The sequence below is a fragment of the Hibiscus syriacus genome, unplaced genomic scaffold, assembly GCF_006381635.1.
Source record: "Hibiscus syriacus cultivar Baekdansim isolate YM2019G1 unplaced genomic scaffold, ASM638163v2 tig00110478_pilon, whole genome shotgun sequence".
In the NCBI taxonomy this organism is placed as follows: domain Eukaryota; kingdom Viridiplantae; phylum Streptophyta; class Magnoliopsida; order Malvales; family Malvaceae; genus Hibiscus; species Hibiscus syriacus.
In genome coordinates this window covers 948,675-974,084 of record NW_024062755.1, presented here as the reverse complement: position 1 = coordinate 974,084, position 25,410 = coordinate 948,675, and the positions used below count along the sequence as shown (strand labels likewise).

The window sequence follows — 25,410 nt, the reverse complement described above, 5'->3', positions numbered from 1 at the left end:
TTTAAAATATAATTATAAAATTTATTAATACAGTTCTATGACGTCGATCTAAAATATTATCTTTGCTAATATTAAATTTTATCATACAAAGAAGGGAAATTATATTTATCAAAATTTATTCAACAAATAGGTAGAGTGATTATTAATGATTTGTATTTAAATCTATTTGTCAAGTGTATAATATTTAAGTAGTGAATTTTAATTTATTTTCTTTACGTATTATATAAAAGAATGCAAAGATAAATCCCTTCAACTTTAATCGTTATTATTTTAATTTTTTTTCACTTCATAAAGAGTACAACCCCATTTTTTTTTATCAATCATGCATGGTTGTTTTCTTCCGGCTTCACGTGAGTGCTTAGAAATTGTAAAAATTGTTATATTATAATTTTAGATTTTTTAAAATTACATTATTAAAAAGATATTAAAAATACATTATTGATAATTATAAAATTTTAAAAATATATTTTTAAATGTAATATAAGATTTTTTGTAGGTTCAAATTCGAGTTTGAGTTTGAGCTTGAATCGAGATTCAATCGAGCTCCTGAAATTTTTTCAAGTTAAAGTCTTTTCGAGTTCGAGTTGAGTTTCAATATTATATTTCAAGTTCGAGCTGAGCTTGATAATTTTTAGCTTGCGAGTTTTCGAGTCGAGTCGAGCCTAATTTTAAACTTTCCAAATTCGAGTTAAACTCAACAATACTTGAACTCAACTCGACTCTTTTACAACCCTAATTACAACAAATAAATGTGAACAAATACCATGAGTGCACTACTTTTCTTCCATATAATCTTTTGATATATCATAATGATTAAATTCCAATTAAATAAGTTGATTGAAACTATCTTTTTCAGCTTTTCCTTTGACGTTGCTTTCATACTGTTTTGATTCTCTATTAGACGTTACTTTATTAAGTTTATTGACTATTAAAAATTATAAAATAATTCATTTATTATAGGATGTTGTTTTGTTGAGTCACCTGACTAAAACTCACAAAATGATCACCCGACTATTCATATATTATAAACTCGTCATTTTCATTAAAAAATTGGCGACCATCTAAGCCGGACATTAACTTGTTGACTGTGATATGATAAAATATGATCTCATAATCGTTTGAGAAGTATTGTATGGATCGATACTTCGTTTATATTACACTATTGAGCCAGTCTTGAAAGATTATACGTTGAGCCAGTCTTGAAAGTAATGTTGGTACCAGTAGACATTATTAAAATATAATTTTATTATATCTTAGTCAATAGGTTATTGTCTAGCTCAGATGACTACCATTTTTAACGAAAAAGACGAGTTTAGAACAAATGAATAGTTAAGCGATCATTTTGAAACTTTTAATAGTTAGTGGACTCAACAAAGTAACATCTTATAGTCAAATGACTATTTTATAATTTTTAATAATTAATGATCAACAAAACATTACCTATAATCTGGGGACCATTTATGCACTTTACCCTTAAAATTTATGTTCCTTTCCCTATAGACTCTACTAAATATATATATAAAAAGAAAAAAAGATATTTAAAATACTCCCTCCGTCCTATTAACTGTGTATCTTATTAACAAAACACGTAGTTTTAACAGATAAATTTGATCATGTGTAAAATAAGATAAATGATAAAAGTATTTATCAAAAAGTGATTGATAGATTTGTTTTGATATGTGTAAAAGGAAAAATGTAAAAAAATGTGTTATTTATTGATTTTTCTAATAAGATATTTTGAGTGAGAGAATTTTATAACTTAAAAATGACACATTTAATGAAATAGAAGGAGTACTTAACAGACAAGAAAGGAGATAAATATATCCCCATGAATCCACCTTCATATAGCATCGCTCAGCCATTCACATGGGAAAGTTTATAGTCCATAGTCTCCTATTACGTTGTTCTTTCTTTCCCTTTTCCATTCTTCTATTGGTTTGTCTTTCTTTTCTCTTTATCCAACTCCTTTGTGTCAACCGGCTGACAGCTCGGTCTTAATCCGATTCAAAAACACTTTGTCCATTGATGGGAATGTATCATGTCATGGCGCATCTTATCCCAAACAAAGTCGTGGAATGAAAGCACAGTTTGTTGCACATGGGAGGGTGTGACATGTAATAAGGTAACTGGTCAGGTGATTAGCCTGGACCTTAGTTGCTCTAACCTTGTTGGCTCTCTTTCTCTAAACACCTCCCTTTTCCGTATTCAAGGACTCCAACGACTCAACCTCGCCCACAACAATCTCAATGGCTCTTTGGTTCCGTCTGGGTTGAGTCAGTTAGTGAGTCTAACACATCTTAATCTTTCTGGCAATGAATTCTTCGGTTTAGTTCCATCGGATATTTCTTCGCATTTCACTTGATCTTTCCAGGAATCACTTGAGAATTAATAGCCACAATTTCCGTATGCTTACAGGTAACTTGTCTAAATTAGAGAATCTTGCCCTTGGGAGTTTATACATGTCTGATGTCGTGCCTACATCCATTTTAAACATGTCTTCATCTCTAAAGCAATTGAATCTCCATCATTGTATCTTTCGCCAAACATTTTGGGCTTCTTTTCTGCTGTGCTCTCTGACGCCAATTGCTAAGTGTTGCTTCCTGCTCGGTTCGCATGTTTACAAATAAGAAAGTAAATGTTGGTTTGGACGAGACTAATTTCCTTCTCTGGAAGCAGCAGGTCCTTTTCACGGTTCGTAGTCATTGGCTCGAACGGCTTCTCAATGGTACGATGATAGTACCGCCTGAATTTGTTGTTGATGAGAATGGAGTAGCTGTTGTCAATGAAGCGTTTGAAGACTTCATTGCACAAGATAGTGCTCTTGCCTCGTGGCTCTTGTCCACGATCAGTGCTTCGCTTCTACCTCAGTTTGTAGGAGCTGATTCCGCAGCGGTTGTTTGGCGTACTGTGGTGCAGTTTTTTGCCAACCGCTTGACAACAACGGTCATGAATTTACACTACAAGCTGCAGTCGTTGAGGAAAGGTGATGACTCCATACGTGTATATCTCACACGCATCAAGGAGATTTGTGATGCCCTCGAGTCGTGTGGCAGCCCTGTGTCACAAGTTGAGCATGTTGTGAGCGTCTTGAAAGGCTTGCCAAGAGAGTATCAATCCTTTATGGCGGTAATTACCACGAGTCCAAATTCACTTACTTTGGACCGGATCTATTCCATGCTTATTGATGCCGAGACTCAATTGGCTGGATTTGATTCTCATCCTGAGAATTTTCTGATGAGTGCCAACGTTGCGCAAGACCAAACTCTTGCAACTGCTACTGCTTCGGATAGTACTCACGATTACAAACCACATCAGTTTGCCTCGATGCGTGGAGGACGGTCTGGTGGCAGAAGTCGAGCCCGCCTGTAGTGTCAATTATGTGGCAAGAATGGCCACTCGGTTGACAGATGCTGGTACTGGTTTGATCGTGATTTTGTTGGTGTCCTAGCAAATAATGATCAGTCAAAATCTAAGGGTGAATCCAGCAGTGTCAACTATGTGAGCCTCGACAATGTTGGTTGTGCATGTTGTGCCAGTAAACATGGTGTTGCTTCGGTGCAAGCTGGTGGTGCCTCTCAGGCTAATTTTGCTGCACCTCATCGTGCTCAGTGGGTGGTTGATTCGGGTGCCAAACATCACGTGACCCCGGATGCATCCAACATAGCTCACATCACTGACCTTGATTGTCCAGGTAACCTATTAGTTGGAAATGGAGTTTCCCTTAGTGTAAATACGGTTGGTAAATCCTTGTTACATTCAGCGTCATCCTCACGAGCTTTGTTGCTCACAGAATTATTACATGTGCCCCAGATTACTAAACATCTTCTTTTGGTGTCAAAGCTTACTAGGGATAATCACGTATTCTTCGAGTTTCATGCGGATGGATGTTGCATTCGTGATGAGGCATCTGGCGAGGTTATACTACGATGCAATCAGCAAGGTGGCCTTTATACCTTTGCATTGGATAATAATAGTTCAAGTGCTTGTAATAAACCAAAGGCTTTTTCGGTGAATGTCTCTTGTAATGCTCTTGATCTGTGGCATAGGAGATTAGGACACCCAGTCTTTCCCATTTTAAAGTCTGTTTGTAAGACAATTGTTATTGATATTTCGAATAATGCAAATCACACGTGTGTTACTTGTTGCTTGGGTAAAAGTCACAAGTTACCCTTTACTTAGTCCAATACCTTATATGATGTTCCATTTCAGCTTGTTTTCTTTGATCTTTGGGGGCCTTCACCTGAGCCCTCGGCTGGAAATAGATATTACATTTCGTTTGTGGATGCGTGTATAAGATACACATGGGTGTATTTTTTGAAGGATAAGTCACAGGCAATTGTAGCGTTTCGAATGTTCCAAAGTATGGTTAAGACACAATTCTCTCTACCTATAAAAGCTGTGCAAAGCGACTGGGGAGGAGAATACAGAAACTGGGCGAATGAATTAACCCGAGAAGGTGTTTTACACAGGGTCACGTGTCCTCACACATCTGAACAAAATGGGGTAATGGAACGTAAGCATCGACACTTAATAGAGTTGGCGCTTGTATTGTTAGCTCAAGCCTCTCTTCCAGTTATTTTTTGGTCATATGCAGCAGCTACTGCAGCTCACCTTGTGAACAGATTGCCTACCAACGTGCTCGACAACATTTCACCGTTCGAGAAGCTATTTGATAAGAAACCAGACTATAAAGTGCTACGTGTGTTTGGTTGTAGGTGCTTCCCACACCTACGGGCATTTCAACTACACAAATTGATGCCCCAATCCAGAGTATGCACGTTCTTGGGTTATAGCACTCAACATCGAGGGTTTCAGTGCATTGACTCCAATGGTCGAGTGTTTATTAGAAAGCATGTTAAATTTGATGAGTTTGTTTTCCCTTTTGCAGAAACAAAGACTACTGCATGTTGTCATGCTCAACCTTCGTCGAAATCAGCAGCTCTTGAGGTTGTTGCTAAGCGTCACAAGCCGTGTCTTCAAGAAGTACTGCCACAACATGTATCCACTAGTGACACTTCACTTGTAGGTGCTGTATTGAGTGAAGATAGTCACGATTCCTTGGTGGACGGGGCCGATCTGACCAATAGTGATAATGTTCTCTTGTTGCTTTTGTTTTCCCTTTTGCAGAAACAAAGACTACTGCATGTTGTCATGCTCAACCTTCGTCGAAATCAGCAGCTCTTGAGGTTGTTGCTAAGCGTCACAAGCCGTGTCTTCAAGAAGTACTGCCACAACATGTATCCACTAGTGACACTTCACTTGTAGGTGCTGTATTGAGTGAAGATAGTCACGATTCCTTGGTGGACGGGGCCGATCTGACCAATAGTGATAATGTTCTCTTGTTGCTTGCTGAAGGTTCTTCCTCAAGTGCTGGTTCGAGTAGTAATGGTGAGGACAATGCCAATGTGCAGCCTGTCAATGAAGCCTCAATTGAGTCTGCTGGTGAAGCTTCAGTTGATGTTGTCCCTGTTACCAACAACCACCCCATGCTTACACGCAGTAAGTGTGGTATATTCAAACCGAAAGTGTTTGTTAGTGAGGTTGGTGGGACAATTCCTACTGATGTTCATCAGGCTATGAAATCGAGCAACTGGGCAGCTTCTGTGCAGAATGAACTAGCAGCCTTACAACGGAATGGTACGTGGTCGTTGGTGACATTGTCAGCTGGACGAACAGCTGTTGGGTGCAAATGGTTGTTCAAGTTAAAACAGAATCCGGATGGCATCGTCAATCGTTACAAGGCACGCCTTGTTGCAAAGGGTTTTTCACAAGTGCCAGGGCAAGATTTTAAAGAGACTTTCAGTCCAGTGGTCAAGTTTCCAACGCTAAATGTTGTGCTGTCTCTTGCTGTCATAAACAGATGGTCCCTAAGGCATGTAGATGTGAACAACGCCTTCTTAAATGGTGATTTGAGTGAGGATGTCTTTATGCAACAGCCGCTTGGCTTTGAACAAACTGCTGCAGATGACACTAAACTTGTGTACAAACTTCATAAGGCCCTTTATGGGTTGCGCCAAGCACCAAGAAATTGGTATTCTAAGTTGAAGGACAGCCTGCTGCAAATGGGGTTTTGGCCATCGAAAGCTGATGTTTCATTGTTCATCACTCGTGCCCGTGGTGTATCAACATATGTGCTCGTTTATGTCGATGACATCCTTGTTACTGGTGAGACTGTTGATGAAGTTGAACGAGTGGTACAAATGCTTCATGATAATTTTTCCTTAAAAGACCTTGGAGACCTAAAGTACTTTCTAGGTATTGAAGTTCAAAGATGTGATGATTCCCTAGTGCTCAGTCAAAAAAAGTTTGTTTTAGAGTTACTGGAGAAAACGAATATGTTAAAGGCCACACCAACTGCCACACCTATGACTGTCAACAACAAGCTCTGCAGTGATGGAGGTAAATTATTAGAGAATGCACGAGAATTTCGAAGTATAGTAGGAGCATTATTGTATGTTTGCCATACGAGGCCGGATGTAGCCTACAGTGTGAGCAAGGTGGCTCAATTTATGCATGCACCACGAGAGTGTCATATGCTGGCTGCAAAACACATATTACGTTATCTAGCTGGGACTGTCGAGTTTGGACTTGTGTTTTCACCTTCCAAAGAAGCAATGCATGTAAAGGCTTTTGCAGATGCTGACTGGGGTGGATGTGTTGATGATCAACGATCCATGACAGGTTATTGTGTCTACGTTGGCAGCAACATGGTGTCGTGGACTGCTAAGAAGCAGAAGGTAGTTTCTAGATCAACCATGGAAGCTGAATATCGAAGCTTAGCTGATGCAGCAGCAGAGGTTACTTGGGTGGATGCACTCCTAATTGATCTAGAAGTAAAACGACATGAATGCCCTATTATATGGTGTGACAACACCAGTGCGATTGCGTTGAGCGCCAATCCGATCCATCATGCACAGTCAAAACATGTGGATTTGGATGTTCACTTTGTAAGGGAAAAGATTGCAGCCAACCAGTTATGCGTTAGCTATGTTCCTGCTGCACATCAAACCACTGATGGCCTAACAAAACCATTGACTAAGACAGCGTTCACCACATTTCGAGCGAGAGTTAATGTGATGCTGCTGAAAGGTGAAGAAGAAGGAAAAGTAGGGAGAATGTTGAGAGATCACGTGTAAAGTGTGCACATAATTAGTGTGTCCTCGAGCGTATGCAAGCAAAGCCTCAGACTGTTAGTCAGGTAGGCGTGCTGTTATGCAAACGGTTTCTTACTTTTGTAGCTATAAAAGCAGTCTTGCTCAGCTTTGTAAAATGTGAAATACAAACTACAATTTTTCAACTTGTCTTGAGTTTCTAATAATCTTGGTGATAACTCTTTAACAGGTTATCTCCCCAAGTCCAATTGGAGTAGTCCTCTGGTTCTTGGACCTTTTGATCAATAATTTTCGAGGCTCAATTCCTGCATCCCTTGGAAACCTCACAAAAACCACCTCTTTAAGTTTTGGAGCCAACAATTTCGGAAGCCAAATTCCAGATGTTTTTGGAAACCTCAACAAACTTACTATTCCGGATTTCCATTACTGTAATATTAGCGGTGAACTTCCCTCATCTTTGTTCAACCTCACACACCTTACTTCTTTACATTTATCATCGAATAGGATACAAGGTCCCCTCCCAACTCATGTCAGCGGCCTTCTGAGTCTAGAAGTTTCGGAATTATTTGATAACTTGCTCAGTGCTGCAATTCCATCATAGCTTTTCACTCTGCCATTTGTAGAAACTTTAGACCTCAGTCGTAAAAGGTTCACCGCTCTTCCCAATCAGATTCAAGAGCCTATTTCAGTCCAACATGTTTCTTTGGCTCATAATGACATACATGGTGAAATACCAAGTTTCTTCTTTGGTCTTGTAAATCTTGTGGAGCTTGATCTGTCATCAAATAATTTTAGTGGTGTTATCAAGTTAGATGAGCTATCCAAGCTGAAGAATCTCACAGAGCTTGATCTTTCATCAAATAATTTCAGTGGTGTCATCAAGTTAGATGAGCTACCAAGCTGAAGAATCTCACAGAGCTTGATCTTTTAAATAACAAGTTGCTATCTTGGAGTAGTGACAATGGTGTTAACTCTTCTTTTCCAAAGTTCCAAACTTTATCCATGTCTTCTTGCAACGTTAAGCGGTTCTCGCATGTTTTACAGTCAGCAAAAAGCTTGAAACAACTTGATCTTTCCAATAACAAAATTCAAGGTTCAATTTTAAAGTGGGAAACAGAGGGTTGGGAACAATTGTTGACTTTAAATGTTTCTCACAACTTGTTGATTGGTTTAGAGCAATTTCCAGGGAAGAATCTTATAATCCTTGATCTTCATTCCAACCTACTCCAAGGCCATCTTCCAGTTGATCTGCCATTATTGTTGCAAGAATTCTATATTTCAGAAAACAAACTGACAGGAGAAATCCCTCCTTCAATTTGTAATTTGACTTTACTTAAAATTATTGACTTGTCTAGATATTACTTGACTGGAAACATTCCGCCTTGTGTTGGAAATTCAAGCTCTTTCATCTCAACCATAAACCTACAAGTTCATTGACGCCAGACAGAATAGTGATTATCTTGTAGGCTAGCTCCGACAGACGATTCACAAGAGAAAATTCGCCCAAAAACCAGAGAAAAAAAGTCTCTAGGGTTTAATAAAATATTATAAAATCAATAACTATCAAAAGCAGTCCACAAGCCGGACTGTTATAGCAAAAAAAAATCGTCTTTATTCGAATTTTGCCAAAAATAGCAAAAATCATATTTATTCGAATTTTGCCAAAAATAGCAAAATCCCGAAAATCACTCTAAATTGAAATTCGAAATAAAATAAGCAATCTCCCAAAAATCCGGTCTAAATCGGATTTAAATTGACTTCCTAATTAACAATCGAAATATTACCATAAATAGTAAAAAATAACTAAATCTAGTGATTCGGAGAGGAAAACGGCAGAATTTGAGGTTGAAAAAAAGGCCACATGGAGCGTAGCTCGATGTGGAGAGCGTGCGCGTCGAAAAGAGCTTTCCGGATTGGGGTCTTATGCGCGATTCTGACACCTGTAGCCAAAGTTATGGCCAAAAGACTGAAACATACTCAAATCGACCCCAATAAGGAACATGTCACAATCAATTCCCGCCTTTGCGCTGATCTGCCAACTCATGGTATCTCAGCGCCATCAACGTGCAATCTGACAGCTCAGCATCATCTGTCTCGGATCCCCCTGCATCAGTCACCCCGGGTTGGAAAGAACTCGTCCTCGAGTTCAGAGTAGTGTCATCAGGATCCACAAAACAATGACTCAGGTGCTTCACATTAAAGACATCAGAAGTCTTCAAGTGACTGGGAAGTCGCAACCTGTAAGAATTATCATTGATCTTTTGCACGACCTCACAAGGTCCAATCTTCCGATCCTTAAGCTTATTATACTCACCAACAGGAAAACGATCACGAGTTAATACAGCCCAAACAAAATCACCAACATCAAAAAGTACCTGACGACGATGATTGTCGACCCGAGTCTTGTACTTGGTATTGCTCTCATGAATGATCTGTTTCACCTGCTCATGGATACCCCGAAGATACTTTGCCATCTCATCTGCTTTAGGACTGAAACGTCCTATACGTGGAATAGGGGCTAAGTCCAACACCCCGGATGGGTTCTGACCATAGACAATCTCAAATGGGCTTAAACCTGTGGTTCTGTTTTTTGATCTGTTGTAGGCAAATTCTGCCTGAGGCAATGCCAAATCCCACTGCTTCGGCTTCGTTCCTGCCAAACACCTTAAAAGGTTTCCCAAACTTCAGTTCACCACCTCAGTCTGGCCATCCGTCTGGGGGTGGTAGGCGCTACTGAAATTCAACTGTGTTCCCAGTTTCCCCCACAGGCTCTTCCAGAAATGACTGATGAACTTAGTATCACGATCTGAAGTGATGGATCGAGGAACACCATGTAAACGCACAATCTTCTTGAAATAGAGATGGGCAATCCGGTCAGCATCCATAGTCTTTCTGCAAGCTACAAAATAAGCCATCTTGGAAAACCTGTCAACCACAACAAAGATAGAATCAGAGGCCCTTTGGGTGCGGGGTAAGCCTAGTACAAAATCCATGCTGACATCGAACCAAGGAGCTTCAGGAACAGGTAAGGGAGTGTACAATCCCGCATTGGTGAGAACTCCCTTAGACCGCTGGCACACATAACAACGGTCCACATAATGGGTCACATCACTAGTCAACTTGGGCCAATAAAATTCAGAAGAGATAAGGGCCAATGTCTTATCTCGGCCAAAGTGTCCCTCATTATGGAGTTCACTTATAATTTGCTGCCTCAATGAATAATCTGGAATGCACAATTGTAATCCACGAAACAGATACCCATTATGCAAAACAAAATCATGACGGTGACCCTCAGTTACCTCCTGAAATATCCTTCCAAAGGAAGGATCAGCTGCATACATATCTGTGAACGTCTCAAATCCTGCAACTTTAGTACTCATGGTGGTGAGAAGTAAGGTACGATGGCTCAGGGCATCTGCGCCGCGGTTCAAACTCCCTGCTTGGTGCCTCAGCGTAAAAGTGAATTCTTGCAAGTATGCTACCCACTTGGCATGACGTCTACTCAGCTTGTGTTGGCCATTGATGTACTTCAAGGCCTCATGATCGGTAAACAGAATAAACTCCTTCTGTACTAGGTAGTGACGCCAATGCTTCAGGGACTGAACTATGGCATAGAACTCCAGATCATAAGTGGAATAATTTTTCTTTGATCCCGATAGCTTCTCACTGAAAAAAGCAACCAGACGACCTGCTTGACTCAGAACACCACCAATGCCAACGCCAGATGCATCACAATTTACCTCGAACACTTTGTCAAAATCTGGAAGTGCCAAAACTGGAGCCTCGGTCATCTTCTGCTTGACCAGTTGAAAACTGGCCTCTGCCTCCTCAGACCACTGGAAATCACGCCCCTTGAGGCACTCTGTGATAGGGGTGATCAGAGTACTGAAATTTCTAATGAATCGACGGTAAAAAGACGCCAAGCCATGGAAACTTCGGATGTCATGTAAGGTTCTTGGTCTGGGCCACTCCAAGACTGCATCTATTTTTGACTGATCTGCATGAACACCATCAGTAGACACAACAAAACCAAGAAAAGTCACAGAAGTAGTGAAGAAAGAACACTTCTTTTGATTGACAAACAAGCACTCCGTTTTCAGCATCTCAAAAACAGCACAGAGGTGATCGAAGTGTGAAGTCCATGTCGGACTATAAACGAGGATATCATCGAAGTAAACTACAACAAATTTCCCCATAAAAGGCCGCAAGACCTGATGAATAAATCTCATGAATGTACTGGGCGCATTGGATAACCCAAAAGGCATGACCATCCACTCATACAACCCTTGTGGCGTTTTAAACGCCGTCTTCCACTCATCTCCAGGCCTTATTCTGATTTGGTGGTAACCGCTCTTAAGGTCAATTTTTGAGAAGATCTTAGAACCAGATAGCTGATCCAACATATCATCTAGACGGGGAATTGGAAACCGGTACTTCACTGTAATTCTGTTGATCGCTCGGCTGTCAACACACATACGCCAAGAACTATCTTTCTTTGGCACTAACAGAGCAGGGACTGCACATGGGCTCATACTCTCTCGGATATAGCCCCTCTCCAACAACTCTTCCACCTGTCGCTGCAACTCTTCGGCCTCCTTGGGACTGAGGCGATATGCTGGTCGATTTGGCAAACTTGACCCAGGAACATGGTCAATTTGATGCTGAATATCCCTCATAGGTGGTAGTCCAGGAGGAAGATCCTCTGGCATCAAGTTAGAGAATTCTGCTAGCAACCGCTGCACCTCTACTGGTAAATCTGTATCCACGTCTACTGCATTGTTCTCGCAAGGTAGCAAGGCATAGACCACGTCGCCATGCTCAATCTCATCTAAAAAACTGGACATAGAAAGCAGATTAGTATTATGGGTTACTGGGGTAGGAGTAAGTCCTTCCCGCCGGGGTGCCAACACAATCTTTTTTCCCTTGATGCTAAGGGAATATGTATTCTTCCGTCCATCATGAATGACACTGCGATCATACTGCCAAGGTCGACCCAACAATATATGACACGCATCCATAGACACAACATCACACCAGGCATTATCAAAATATTTTCTACCAATTGAAAAAGACACCAGGCATCGCCTATCAACTGTTACCTCACTGTCTTTATTTAGCCATGACAACTTGTATGGCTTAGGATGACGGTCCGTCTTCAACTGCAATTTCTGGACAACCTCCTCGGACACTACATTCTCACAACTGCCGCTGTCAATGATCATTTTGCAGACTTTATCTGCAACTGTGCAAGTCGTGTGGAAAATATTGGTTCTCAACCAATCGTCCCCTGAATCGCCCTTGGGGGTAAGTAGACTCTTGCGAACGACCAGAGTCTCATGACCATCTCCATACAGCACATCATCAGTCTCATCATCGTCATACACGGGTTCGCCAATCTCCTCAGTCTCGTCTTCCACGTTTTCCTCAATCAACAAATTTTTTCCCTTTTGACTATCAGGCTTCCTGCAATCAGTCGCCCTATGCTCTTGTTCACCACAACGAAAACATCTAATAGTAGGGTTAGAATTACCCTGCGGTGGCTGCTGAGCAGGACGTGACTCTTGAGGGCGAACTGGTCGACTGTTGTGATCCTGATCACTGGTCTCCTGTTTTGCTGTTTTTCAACAGCAAGTGCACGCTGGTATGCTTCCGAAACACTCCACAATGAATGAAGGCTGAGGACATCTTGCAAGGGCTGGCGTAAACCCCCCAAATATCGCGCCACCATCTGCTCCTCCGTCTCAGATAAATTGTTCCGGGCGACCAATTGGTAAAACTCCTCCGTGTAATCATCGACTGATCGCGCGCCCTGCCTCAACGCATGAAGTCGTTGAAATAAGGTTTGCGTGTAGCCGAAGGGAAGGAAGTGGCCCTTCATCTTCTTTTTCATCTTCTCCCAATCAGTGATCTTGGCTTTACCCTGTCTTTCTCGTGAACGTCGTAACTGTTCCCACCACGCAGATGCTCTGCCCTTGAGTTTGATGGCGATCAGTTTCACTTTCACACGATCGGGGACTTCCTTATATTCAAAAATACGCTCCACTTCATTAATCCAATCCACGAATCCCTCGGCCTGTAATGTACCAGAAAACTCAGGGAGATCGACCCGAAAACCGAGGTCTCCATGACGCTCCTCCCGACCACGGTGCTCCCGGAATCCTGCGCCCCGGAATCCTGCGCGATTGTGATATGGTTTTCGAAAGTGGAATTGGTATCGTGATCAGAGGCCTCACGATCCTCTAAATCCTGCGCCGCCAGGCGCTGGGTTAATTCTGCGACTTGCCTCTGCAAATCCGCAATCATCACATCCTGAACGCTGCGATCACGACGTTGGGCTTCCTCATTCGGAACCTGCTCACGACGACCACGACCACGACCTCCAGCCATTAAAACTGGTGAAATTTCCCAAGAAGATGTTGAAGCTCTGACACCAACTGACGCCAGACAGAATAGTGATTATCCTGTAGGCTAGCTCCGACAGACGATTCACAAGAGAAAATTCACCCAAAAACCAGAGAAAAAAAGTCTCTAGGGTTTAATAAAATATTATAAAATCAATAACTATCAAAAGCAGTCCACAAGCCGGACTGTTATAGCAAAAAAAATCGTCTTTATTCGAATTTTGCCAAAAATAGCAAAAATCGTATTTATTCAAATTTTGCCAAAAATAGCAAAATCCCGAAAATCACTCTAAATTGAAATTCGAAATAAAATAAGCAATCTCCCAAAAATCCGGTCTAAATCGGATTTAAATTGACTTCCTAATTAACAATCGAAATATTACCATAAATAGTAAAAAATAACTAAATCTAGTGATTCGGAGGGGAAAACGGCAGAATTTGAGGTTGAAAAAAAGGCCACATGGAGCGTAGCTCGATGCGTAGCTCGATGTGGAGAGCGTGCGCGTCGAAAAGAGCTTTCCGGATTGGGGTCTTATGCGCGATTCTGACACCTGTAGCCAAAGTTATGGCCAAAAGACTGAAACATACTCAAAACGACCCCAATAAGGAACATGTCACAATCAATTCCCGCCTTTGCGCTGATCTGCCAACTCATGGTATCTCAGCGCCATCAACGTGCAATCTGACAGCTCAACATCATCTGTCTCGGATCCCCCTGCATCATTCATGGCTACAGTTTGCTAGTTCTTTCCCTTAACGATAACCAATTGGAAGGGCCATCCAGACCTGCAAGTTTTGATCATGCGATCCAATGGGTTTCATGGTCCCTTGAACATTTCCTAACATGTTAATTCTGCGCCGCCAGGCGCTGGGTTAATTCTGCGACTTGCCTCTGCAAATCCGCAATCATCACATCCTGAACGCTGCGATCACGGCGTTGGGCTTCCTCATTCGGAACCTGCTCACGACGACCACGACCACGACCTCCAGCCATTGAAACTGGTGAAATTTCCCAAGAAGATGTTGAAGCTCTGACACCAACTGACGCCAGACAGAATAGTGATTATCCTGTAGGCTAGCTCCGACAGACGATTCACAAGAGAAAATTCACCCAAAAACCAGATAAAAAAAGTCTCTAGGGTTTAATAAAATATTATAAAATCAATAACTATCAAAAGCAGTCCACAAGCCGGACTGTTATAGCAAAAAAAATCGTCTTTATTCGAATTTTGCCAAAAATAGCAAAAATCGTATTTATTCGAATTTTGCCAAAAATAGCAAAATCCCGAAAATCACTCTAAATTGAAATTCGAAATAAAATAAGCAATCTCCCAAAAATCCGGTCTAAATCGGATTTAAATTGACTTCCTAATTAACAATCGAAATATTACCATAAATAGTAAAAAATAACTAAATCTAGTGATTCGGAGGGGAAAACGGCAGAATTTGAGGTTGAAAAAAAGGCCACATGGAGCGTAGCTCGATGCGTAGCTCGATGTGGAGAGCGTGCGCGTCGAAAAGAGCTTTCCGGATTGGGGTCTTATGCGCGATTCTGACACCTGTAGCCAAAGTTATGGCCAAAAGACTGAAACATACTCAAAACGACCCCAATAAGGAACATGTCACAATCAATTCCCGCCTTTGCGCTGATCTGCCAACTCATGGTATCTCAGCGCCATCAACGTGCAATCTGACAGCTCAACATCATCTGTCTCGGATCCCCCTGCATCATTCATGGCTACAGTTTGCTAGTTCTTTCCCTTAACGATAACCAATTGGAAGGGCCATCCAGACCTGCAAGTTTTGATCATGCGATCCAATGGGTTTCATGGTCCCTTGAACATTTCCTAACATGTTAAACCATCCTTTCAGTCATTGAAGATTGTTGATCTATCTAGCAATGAATTTACGGATCCCTTGCCTTCAACTTTCTTCCAAAATCTGCATGCTCTCAAGGTTGCAACAAACATAGGTTATCCAATGGAACATTACCTACTGCTCTTGGCTGGACTCACTAGAGATGTTCTGCTTAGTGTAACGTCAAAAAGATCAGAGATGGAGCTAAATCAAACAAGAGCGTCAACGTCATTGATTTTTCAAACAATCGATTCGTTGGAGAAATGCCCAACTCAATTGGAGAGCTTTGCATAATTCAAGTGCTCAACCTGTCTCACAACGGCTTCATCGGTCATATCCCACTGTCGTTGGGGAACTTAGTAGCACTTCAATCGTTGGATCTTTCATCAAACAAGCTCAGTGGTGAGATTCCATCCCAGTTGACAAACCTGACGTTTCTTGAAGTGTTAAACTTCTCGCAGAACAATCTCGTGGGATACATTCCCAATGGAAAACAATTCAGCACATTTGAGAATGATTCCTACATTGGAAACTTGGGGTTATGTGGCTTCCCCCTGGCAAAGCAATGCGACAATGGCCCCAGACAGGGACCGAAACCGCCTGCACTGAAGTTGATGGAAGATGGTGGTTCTGCAGTAAGTTTCTTTTGGAAACTTGTAATGATGGGACGCGGAAGTGGAGTTGTGGTAGGAATAAGCACAACCTACATTGTGTTCACCACTGGAAGGCCATGGTGATTAGTGAGAATCGTGGAAAGAGATTTGCAAAGGAATTTTACAAGGTGGGTTCGCAGAATCCAAGGAAAAAGAAACATCCACTGAATGACAAATTCCAAGGTGCGTTTTTTTAACTATCTATTAGTTTCTCGTTGATTTTGTAGTCTTGAAATTAGACTTATTCTTTTCCCTACCAATTGTCATATATAGTAGTTGGAACTGAAACTGGGGGAAGAAGCACCGTTGCTTGCTGCTGGAAATATTTGGCTAGAAAGAGCTTGTTTTCTGGGTTCATTTTCAGTGTCAGTGATTTGAAGATAGGGTTCAAGGTGTTGTTGGAAGATAACTTGCATTGTTTATTGTCCAATTTGATTATATCAGTGTCTGCACTTGTAAACGATTGTATTTATGTGCTCTAGCTACGTTTGTGAGACAGATGTTTGTTGTTTTAGTTTCAGGGCATCCTTTTCATTTTCTTGTTTGCAAAAGCTGTCTTTTGGCGCGTTTTCTTCATACTTCTTTGAGTTTAAACTACCTTTAATGCAAAATAAAACCATTGTCTATACCTACCTTTCATTGAATTTATTTAATATTTTATATTTCTAAATAGAATATAAAATTTATCTGTTATATTGAAGAACAAGGAGAGAATTAAAACATGAGAGGAAACGAGGACGCATTGTTTATTGATAAAAGGAAAACATGTCAAAAAAAATATAGGAGACGGCCCAATGTTTAGTAAACTCAAACCGAGAGAAGCAAACATGTCATTTAGGCTCCTTGGCAGCAGTTGTCTGGGCTTGACTCTTGCTCGTCTGCTTCTCTCGGTTTGAGTTTGCTTAACATTGTCCCACAAACATAGCTAAAGTACATAAACACAATAGTTTGTAAGTGCAGACTCTGATATAATCAAATTGAAATATAAACAATGCAAATTATCTTCCAACAACACCTTGAACCCTATCTTCAAATCATTAACACTGAAATTGAAACCAGAAAACAAGCTCTTTCTAGCCAAATCTTTCCAGCTGCAAGCGACGGTGCATCTTCCCCCAGCTTCAGTTCCAACCACTATATATGACAATTGGTAGGAAAAAGAATGTCTAATTTCTAGACTACAAAATCAATGACAAACTCAAATTTTTTTTAGAAAATGCAGTGAAAAGAAAGAAAGACTCAAATGAGGTAACGTGATATTTATTTTCTCAACTAGGGTATTTGCTATAATGTAAATAGGAAGACGTCAAGATCACATGGCAACCTCTAAAATATGTTCGGACAATCCGATTGCACAACTCATCGAACTGTATATAGCATGGAGAAGATGTCTTGTCTTCCATGCATCTTCCCCAAAGACCGTCCGTTTTTACAAAGAGGCCAAATACTCCATTCGTCTTCTTTCCACTTATATTGTAACAAATACCCTAGTTTTCCCCATCATCCTATTTGAGTCCTTCCTTTTTCTAAGTTCTAACTGTATTATCTAAGAAATTTTGCCAGATAAATTGCTAAAAACGCACCTTGGAATTTGTCATTCAGTGGATGTTTCTTTTTCCTTGAATTCTATGAACCCAACTTGTAACATTCCTTTGCAATTCTCTTTCCACTATCCTCACTAACCACCGTGGCCTTCCAGCGGTGAACACAATGTATGCAGTGCTTATTCCTACCACAACTCCACTTGCGTATCCCATCAGTACAAGTTTCCAAAAGAAACTTACTGCTGAACCACCACCATCTTTCTTCGACTTCGGTGAAGGCGGTTCTGGCCCCGGCCATTGCCGCATTTCTTTGTCAGGGGAAGCCACATAACCCCAGGTTTCCCATGTAGGAATCTTCTCAAAGGTGTTGAATTGTTTTCCATTGGGGATGAGTCCCATGAGATTATTGTGCGAGAAATTTAACACTTCAAGAAATGCCAGGTTTGTCATCTGGGATGAATCTCACCATTGAGCTTGTTTGATGAAAGATCCAACGATTGAAGTGCTACTACGTTCCCCAAAGACGTGGGATGTGACCGCTGAAGCCGTTGCAAGACAGGTTGAGCACTTGAATTGCCCAAAGCTCTCCAATTGAGTTGGGGATTATTCCACTGAATCGATTGTTTGAAAAATCAATGGTAGTGTAAAAGGCCAAAGCTCTTATTGACTGTAGCTCCATCTCTAATCATTTTGACGTTAGATTCACAGAAACCACACCATCACCCCTCGATGTACGAACGGAAAACCATGTTCTTCAGGTTCTTACATCCTTGAGAGCATGCAGATTTTGGAAGAAAGTTAAATGCAAGGGACCTGTAAATTCATTGTTAGATAGATCAACAATCTTCAATGATGGAAAGGATGGTTAATGGTTTAACATCTTCTGAAGTGTTCAAGGGACCATGAATGAAACCCATTGGATTCGCATGACTAACACTTGCAGCAATGGAAGAGTACCCAACCAGAGGGGAAAGGTATCACTTGTTATTTGCAACATTTAAAATTCTCAAGTACATTTGATCAAGGATCGTGGAAAATACCCTTCCAATTGGTTGTCGTTAAGGGAAAGAACATTCAAACGGTAGCCGTGAACGTAAAAGTCAGGGATTTTGCCGCTCACGTTATTCTTTTTTAGGTTTATGGTTGAGATGAAAAAGCTTGAGTTTCCAACACAAGCCGGAACGTTTCCTCTGAAGTTGTTTCTAGACAAGTCAAGAACATAAAGTGAAGTCAAATTACAAATTGAAGGAGGGATTTCTCCTGTCAATTTGTTTTCTGAAATCAAAAATTTTCGCAATGATGATGGCAGATCAATCGGAACAAGACCTTGGAGTAGGTTGTGAGAAAGATCAAGTTCTGCCAAGCTTTTTGCTGATCGTAAAACATTCGGGAACCACTTAACGTTGCAAGAAGACATGGATAAAGTTTGGAGCTTTTGAAATAGAGTTAACGTCTAACATGATGACACCACTGAAATTATTTGATGAAAGATCAAGCTCGACAAGATTTACAAGACCAAAGAAGAAATTTGGTATTTCACCATCTATGTCATTATGAGCCAAATGAACTCATTGGACTAGATTAGGCTTTTGAATCTGATTGGGAAGAGCGGTGAACCTATTATGGCTGTGGTCTAAAAATGGCAGAGTGAAAAGCCAAGATGTAAAGAAGTAAGGTGTGTGAGGTTGAACAATTGTTGGCTCCAAGACTTGAAGTGGTGATTCTGTGAGGTTTCCAAGAGATGCAGGAATTGAGCCTCGAAAATCATTAAACAAAAGGTCCAACAATCAGAGTGGACTACTCCAATTGGACTTGGAGAGAGAACCTGTCAAGAGTTATCACCAAGGTCAAGATACTCTAGGTACCCAAGCTGGAATATTTCACTAGGGAATTCCCCTTGTAACTTACAAGCAAAGACACCCAATTGCTTTAGAGATGAAGACATGTTTAAAAAGGATGTAGGCACAACATCAGACATGTCTACAGCCCCAAGGGCAAGATTCTCTAATTTAGAACAGTGGCTGCGACGACCTAATTATAAGACAGAAGAAGAAGCGGCAGAAGCAGAGGTGAACAATTAGCTGAGAGATGACGCAATTATTATGGTTAAGTGAGGATTTAGAGAGGTGACAGACACCATATTAGGTTTGCAAGTGCAGACAATGATATGATCGAATTGAACAATAAACAATGCAAGTTATCTTCCAACAACACCTTGAACAAACCCAGAGATTTTATATATGTATTTTATATTGAAAACCTGTTTTTCTCCTCTTGAAATTTTATAAGTTCGTCATTTCTTAAAAAAATTTACTAGCATTAAATCTTGCGTCACTTCCTAAACAAACCTTTATGTTCAACATCATTGTCATTCAGTAGATGTTTCTTTTTCCTTCGCAACATTTTCTTGGTTCATGAGAATCGTTGAGAGAGATTCGCAAAGGAATGTTACAAGGTGGATTCGTAGAATTCAAGGAAAAACAAGCATCCATTGAATGACAAATTCAATGGTGATCAGTTACATGTTAACATTGAGAACATGTTACAACTTTGTTTATGAAGACTTGGTTTTGCTCGAATCCGATATGTACTGTTTTGTTTTCATTGTCGTTTGCTGATAAGATTCCTGCATGATCTGTCTAAATATACAGGGTACGTTGGGTGCGCCATAGCAAGTAAAATGGTTCTGTTTTTCAAAACCAAAGACGGGTCATGGAGTCATGTCTTCGTCTCTCTTGACGATAATTTTCTGTAATTCGCCAACTGGTTTCACAGAGATGTCCGACAATATAACATCGAGGACCCTAAAAATCCGGTCTTGGCTGGCCAAGTATGGGTTGGAGGATTAATTCAAAAGGGAAGCCATATAGTGGTGACAAAAGGTGGTAAAACAATGGCAATCTGATGTTCCACAAATCCAGGTCTGTTCTAAGTTCTAACATTCATATCAATGGTGATAGATTAACATTGTTACATTCTTTACAGGGGAATAGTCAGAGAAGGGGATCACAGATGATCCAGTTGAGCTTAGATGGGAAGCGACGCTTGCCTGGCTCATGAGATGAGATATCCAGGTGGTGACTGCACTTCAGATATTTGGATTTAAGCATCTCAAAACCATTTTGGCTATGAAGAAATCAGCCTTTACAATGTAGGACAAAAACAATAATAACAATCAGTGCAACCATATGATCTACAAACAATTATTGCCATGTTTATATGGTGGGGAAGAATCAATTCAATGACTTTAAATTCAATAAAAATGAAAGAGAACTCCCAAAGGGAAAACAAGATCAACTTCAGTCAAATGAATGAAAAGTGAGAAAGAAATGAAATCACAAACCATCCTATACGAGCCCTTAATGTAACTACCTGCATTTGATGATCAAAGCTAATAAAACCCAGCATTTGACCTATGTTAATCGAATTCGGGTGAGTGGTGCATATGGTATATTTAGTTTGTTCTTTTTTTCAAAAGGACCACATATCGATATTCAAGTTCGAATATGTGTTGGACACGGATGTCAAATGCAAGTAAATTCAAGAAAATAAGAAGTCATGGCAACATAGGTTGGTTGGGGCATAGGGTTTAACAGGCAAGCCTTATAACACATAAATAAGAAACAAATAATGTTAGACTAAACCATGTGAGACCATTAACACAGAATATAGCATATGATAGGCTTGAGAGACGCCATGGATTTACCTTCAAGTTGAAGGACAATGCAGACTTAATTGTAAATTAACCTTTTCCTTATGTTCTTCACTAAAAAATACTTCAATAACTAAACAAATAGTAGAGAAAACTTACATTTTATACAATTATTGGGGGGAGAGGGGGGTTGACTTTTAACCATGAAAATCAGAACAGTTGATTCAAACATAAAACATCTTGGAAACCCAGATTTTGGCAGTAAATACTCAGTTCATCCCCCCCTAATCTAACAAGCAAGCCTCAAATGTACTGAAAACCAAAGTTAAACATGCATTTTATATATAGAAATTTCAAGGTAAGTATCTCTAAAATATACAACAACAACCCAAAAAAGATGAATAAAAAACAGCTCAAGTTTAGGTTCTAAGTTCTAACACCTTTGATCCCTCTAGCACATCTTGTAATAATCTCACATCCCCCTACTATAATGATTAGCTTCACCAGCATGACAATCATAGTAAGAAGCACCAGGCTTGTCACAAGGGACCATGTCCCTCCTCAGTGTCTCATAACTGATGTATCTTCTCTGCATCAAAAGCAGCCTCCTTTGGCTCTCAGACTTCATTTCTTCATCTCATAAACAATCTTCAACCTTCTTGGCGCAAACCCTTTTCACCATGGCATCAACCTCACTGGTTTCCAGTGCATTTTGGAGCTCCAAAACTGACACAGCAACACAAGTATGGAGGCAAAGAAGGGATAGAGAGAGAGTGGTTAAGATGAGTTTGGGAATGGCCATTTTGGGGGTGGGGTGGGGGGGTTTGATGGAGTTAGCTTGGAGTTTTGTTGTCCTGTTTTAGGGGTCTTTCATGGGGGGAGACTGGAAGTAAAGACATTTTAGGGTAGTTGGAGAGGAGATGTATAAGGACAATAAGTTGAAATTTGAAACAGAACAAGCTTCCTTGTATTTATGCCAAATTATCCCACTTTGTTTGGAAATTTAGTCATTTCTATAAATTATAAAATTAATGGAAAAAAGATATTTTTTAATCTCACGAGGTGTATTCTATTTTGTGATTTATTAGAAGGATAAAGATTATTATTTTATCTCAAGACTGGTGTAGCACAAAAACAACAACATCAAAATGTATGAGATCGATTGTTAGCTGAACATTTTAAGATAGAAACAACAGTTCTGTTTGCCAAAAATGAAAGTTCTAGGCAGAAAAAACAGTCAAGAGGAGACTTCAGTTTCGATAAAGGAAGAAAGGCAGATTGTGTCAATTTCACAAGATAAACATAGTTGCTTAGTTACTGAAACCTTGAAAACTAGACAGTACAGTAACATAACTTTACATTTTACAATTGAAGGTTTCTATCTCTCGAATTTGAGCACTTATAGTAACATGCCACTAACCAAATGGAATTCAAAAGGATTTTATTCAAACTAATTTTTCGCAGTTATATATAAAACCGAATCCTATAAATGAAGTTACTATAACTATTGCAAAGAAACAAAAGGAATGAAAAACACCTTTGTAGACTTCTCATTGGATTTCTGGAAAGACAACTTTGCTTCTCAAAGACTAAGCTGCTCAATGTTCTTAGAATTCCTTGCTAGTCCATGGGCCGACCTTCTGTCTTCCTGCTCTTCATACGGATTTGCTCGATAATTGGAACTGGCCTCTTCATTGTCAGAGGAACCTGGTCTTTCAGTAAGGAACTGTTCCCAAAATACATCATTCACTCTGGCTGGAGGAGCCACAGGCTCTTGATTTCTATTAGAACCTTCTTTTGATGAAGATAATGTAGTTTCCCCATCAATCATGTTTCTGCTGTTCTCGAAAGCTCTGGGATCAGAGTCTTTACTGTTGGAATTGGACCTTGGCTCGGAGACTTTTCCAATTTCCCAATTTAGTTGTGACATCCTAGTTAAGCTAGGACTTTTATCAACTTGCAGTGAAGAAGATGCCAGAGTTAGATTTAATTGACAGGAAATATTACTATCAGGTTCCTCGTTGGAACTTAATCTCTGTTGCAATGAATGCAAGGTTGGGCTTTCATTCATTGATACTCTTTGAGTGAATGATGAATCCATGTTGAATGTAAAAGATGTGCCCGTATCTGAAAGTTCTAATGTTTCGGGAGTGAATAAAATGCCCTCGGGTCTGATATTATCATCCTTTGGTTCACCTTGAGATATCCTTCTCTGAAGACTTTCCCCATCTTCCTTAGAACTTTGTGTGCTCTGAGAAACCAAATTAATATCCGAAACGGCTGATGTCAATTCTAGTCTTAGCTTGTTCGAGAAATCGAGGTGAACAACATTTCCAAACTCAGACGTAGAACTGCTTTTGTTGTCCAAAAGACTATGTTGTCCAACTGGCTTGGTTCGATCATTTTCAGGCAGTCTTCTTCTCTTATTATATGCAGCAACATCATCCATAGATTCAATCTTACGAACAATATGTTCGACGAAAGAAGGGTCTTGCAAAGCATTTTCTAAGAAGTTAAACAAAGTCTCCTGCCTCTGCTCCATTTGATCAGCCTGCAGTGTCAGCTCTTCCACCTGCTGCTTCAAAGCTGATCGCTCCTTTCTAGACCTCGAAATATTAGCCTCAAGTGCAGCGTTCTCACGAGAAAGCTTTTCGATTTCTTCTTCATATCCAGCTCTCTCTGGATCTATCAAAGAACCTGGAGGATTACTATGGCTGTGAATAGGTTTTCTACGGTGGATGTTCTTAAGAAGATTCCTTTGATCTTTCACAAAATCTTCATTGGCAAATTCCCACTTTTCGGGATCAATCTTCTGGAAACGCTGTCAACCAAATTAGATACATATGCTCTCAGATCATACTCAGGCACTCAATTCTCATACACCAAACCTAAGCAAACTATAAGTAATAGAAATCTGATTCTTCTTACAACCGCCCTGTGCATCCAAGATAAACTATTCATTAGAAAACATGAAAAAAAGAAAGATACGGATATTTTGGTTGAGGAATGCACAAGAATGAAAAATGAAAATGTCAAACAACTATGCGGAAGATTCTTTAATTCCAAAGTCAAAAGACTTATTTACATTTCTCATGTTTTCTTAACAAGGTTGATAATTGATTCACCTCCATAGTTCTTTGACTAACAGAACGCCTCAATTCTAATAGAATTCACCCTATGAATCACATATCACAGCACAAAGACATTAACAGGAAAAGGTTGATACCCATAAGCAATTTGAAATTAACTTGTTTAGTCAATTATCAGAAAAAGAAAAAAATAAATGGATAAATTTCCCCAATCTGAAGGATAAAAAGTATGAAACTAGAAATACTCCATGCATGTTCTATCACAGAATGAACTCAAAAGCTAATAATTTCCGCCCAATTATCAGAGAATTCAATAAAAATACATTAATTAGGCAAAAAAAAACCCAGAAAGGAAAAGAAACTTACATAGGTATTAAGCTGCCTGATGAAGCTGGAGAAATTACTGTGCTTGAAATAGGTGGGAAGCAAAAGGCGAGCGAACTCAGGAGGGTTCCAAACAACAAAGCTCTTTCTGTGGGAGCTCCATGAAACGATGTCGTCTGTGGATGAGTCGTCCACCATGTCGTATGTCTTTACAAGGAAAGGTGCAGGCTCTCCTCCGCCACCAGCGCCGGCGGCGGCCGACGCGCAGGGTGCGGTTGGGTCCATTTTTCGATTTTTTGGTAAAGGAAGGAGTTTAAGGAAAGGGTCGTCGAGTTCCTAACGGAGAAATTTGACAATTTTGACAGTCTTTATTGTGTTGCAAATTTAAACATTATATTATATAATTCGGAAAATATTAAAATTAATATAATATAAAATGTAATAAATAAATATTTTAAAGTTTTATATAATATAAATTGTTAACATGTTAATTTATATAGATATAATTTAAAAATCACAAAATATACAATAATTATTAAATTTAAAGTTGAACTGAATAGAAAGTAAGATAGAATCTCCAGATATTAAAAACAGTGGTAATGATGAAATTAATTATTTTAGTAATGAGATTAGATATCATTATAGAAAAATTAAGATTATTAATATCATATGTGTTTCGATTTTAATACAAAGATAAAAATGAATTGAAGAATAAAGAAAATAAATTTAAAATTTTAATACTTTTTAGAGAGGAGATTATAACCTTGATCGATTTTTC

The 25,410-nt window shown here is 39.8% G+C and overlaps 1 protein-coding gene, 1 long non-coding RNA gene and 1 pseudogene across 2 annotated transcripts; 1 reads left to right on the top strand and 2 right to left on the bottom strand.

Annotated features, from left to right (window-relative positions):
- Positions 1–1,542: 1,542 nt before the first annotated feature.
- Positions 1,543–18,863, top strand: LOC120128193. The gene is made up of 3 exons (XR_005516610.1): positions 1,543–1,554; positions 11,147–11,150; positions 18,764–18,863. It is a non-coding gene; the product is annotated as an uncharacterized LOC120128193 (long non-coding RNA).
- A 2,774-nt stretch (positions 18,864–21,637) lies between these two features.
- On the bottom strand, positions 21,638–22,221 carry LOC120128215 (annotated as a pseudogene).
- A 237-nt stretch (positions 22,222–22,458) lies between these two features.
- Positions 22,459–24,970, bottom strand: LOC120128387 (heat stress transcription factor A-5-like). The gene is made up of 2 exons (XM_039146070.1): positions 24,675–24,970; positions 22,459–24,040 (listed from the first exon to the last, which is right to left on the bottom strand). The coding sequence occupies exons 1-2, from the start codon at positions 24,915–24,917 to the stop codon at positions 22,802–22,804; spliced, it is 1,482 nt and encodes a 493-aa protein (XP_039002001.1). The 5' UTR covers positions 24,918–24,970; the 3' UTR covers positions 22,459–22,801.
- Positions 24,971–25,410: the final 440 nt, after the last annotated feature.

Excerpts from the sequence above, each read along its gene's own strand:
- LOC120128387 (XM_039146070.1), bottom strand. The coding sequence starts at position 24,917 with ATGGACCCAACCGCACCCTGCGCGTCGGCCGCCGCCGGCGCTGGTGGC. Across the intron at positions 24,041-24,674 it reads TCAGGCAGCTTAATACCTAT|CGTTTCCAGAAGATTGATCC; the intron begins GTAAGTTTCTTT and ends TTTGGTTGACAG.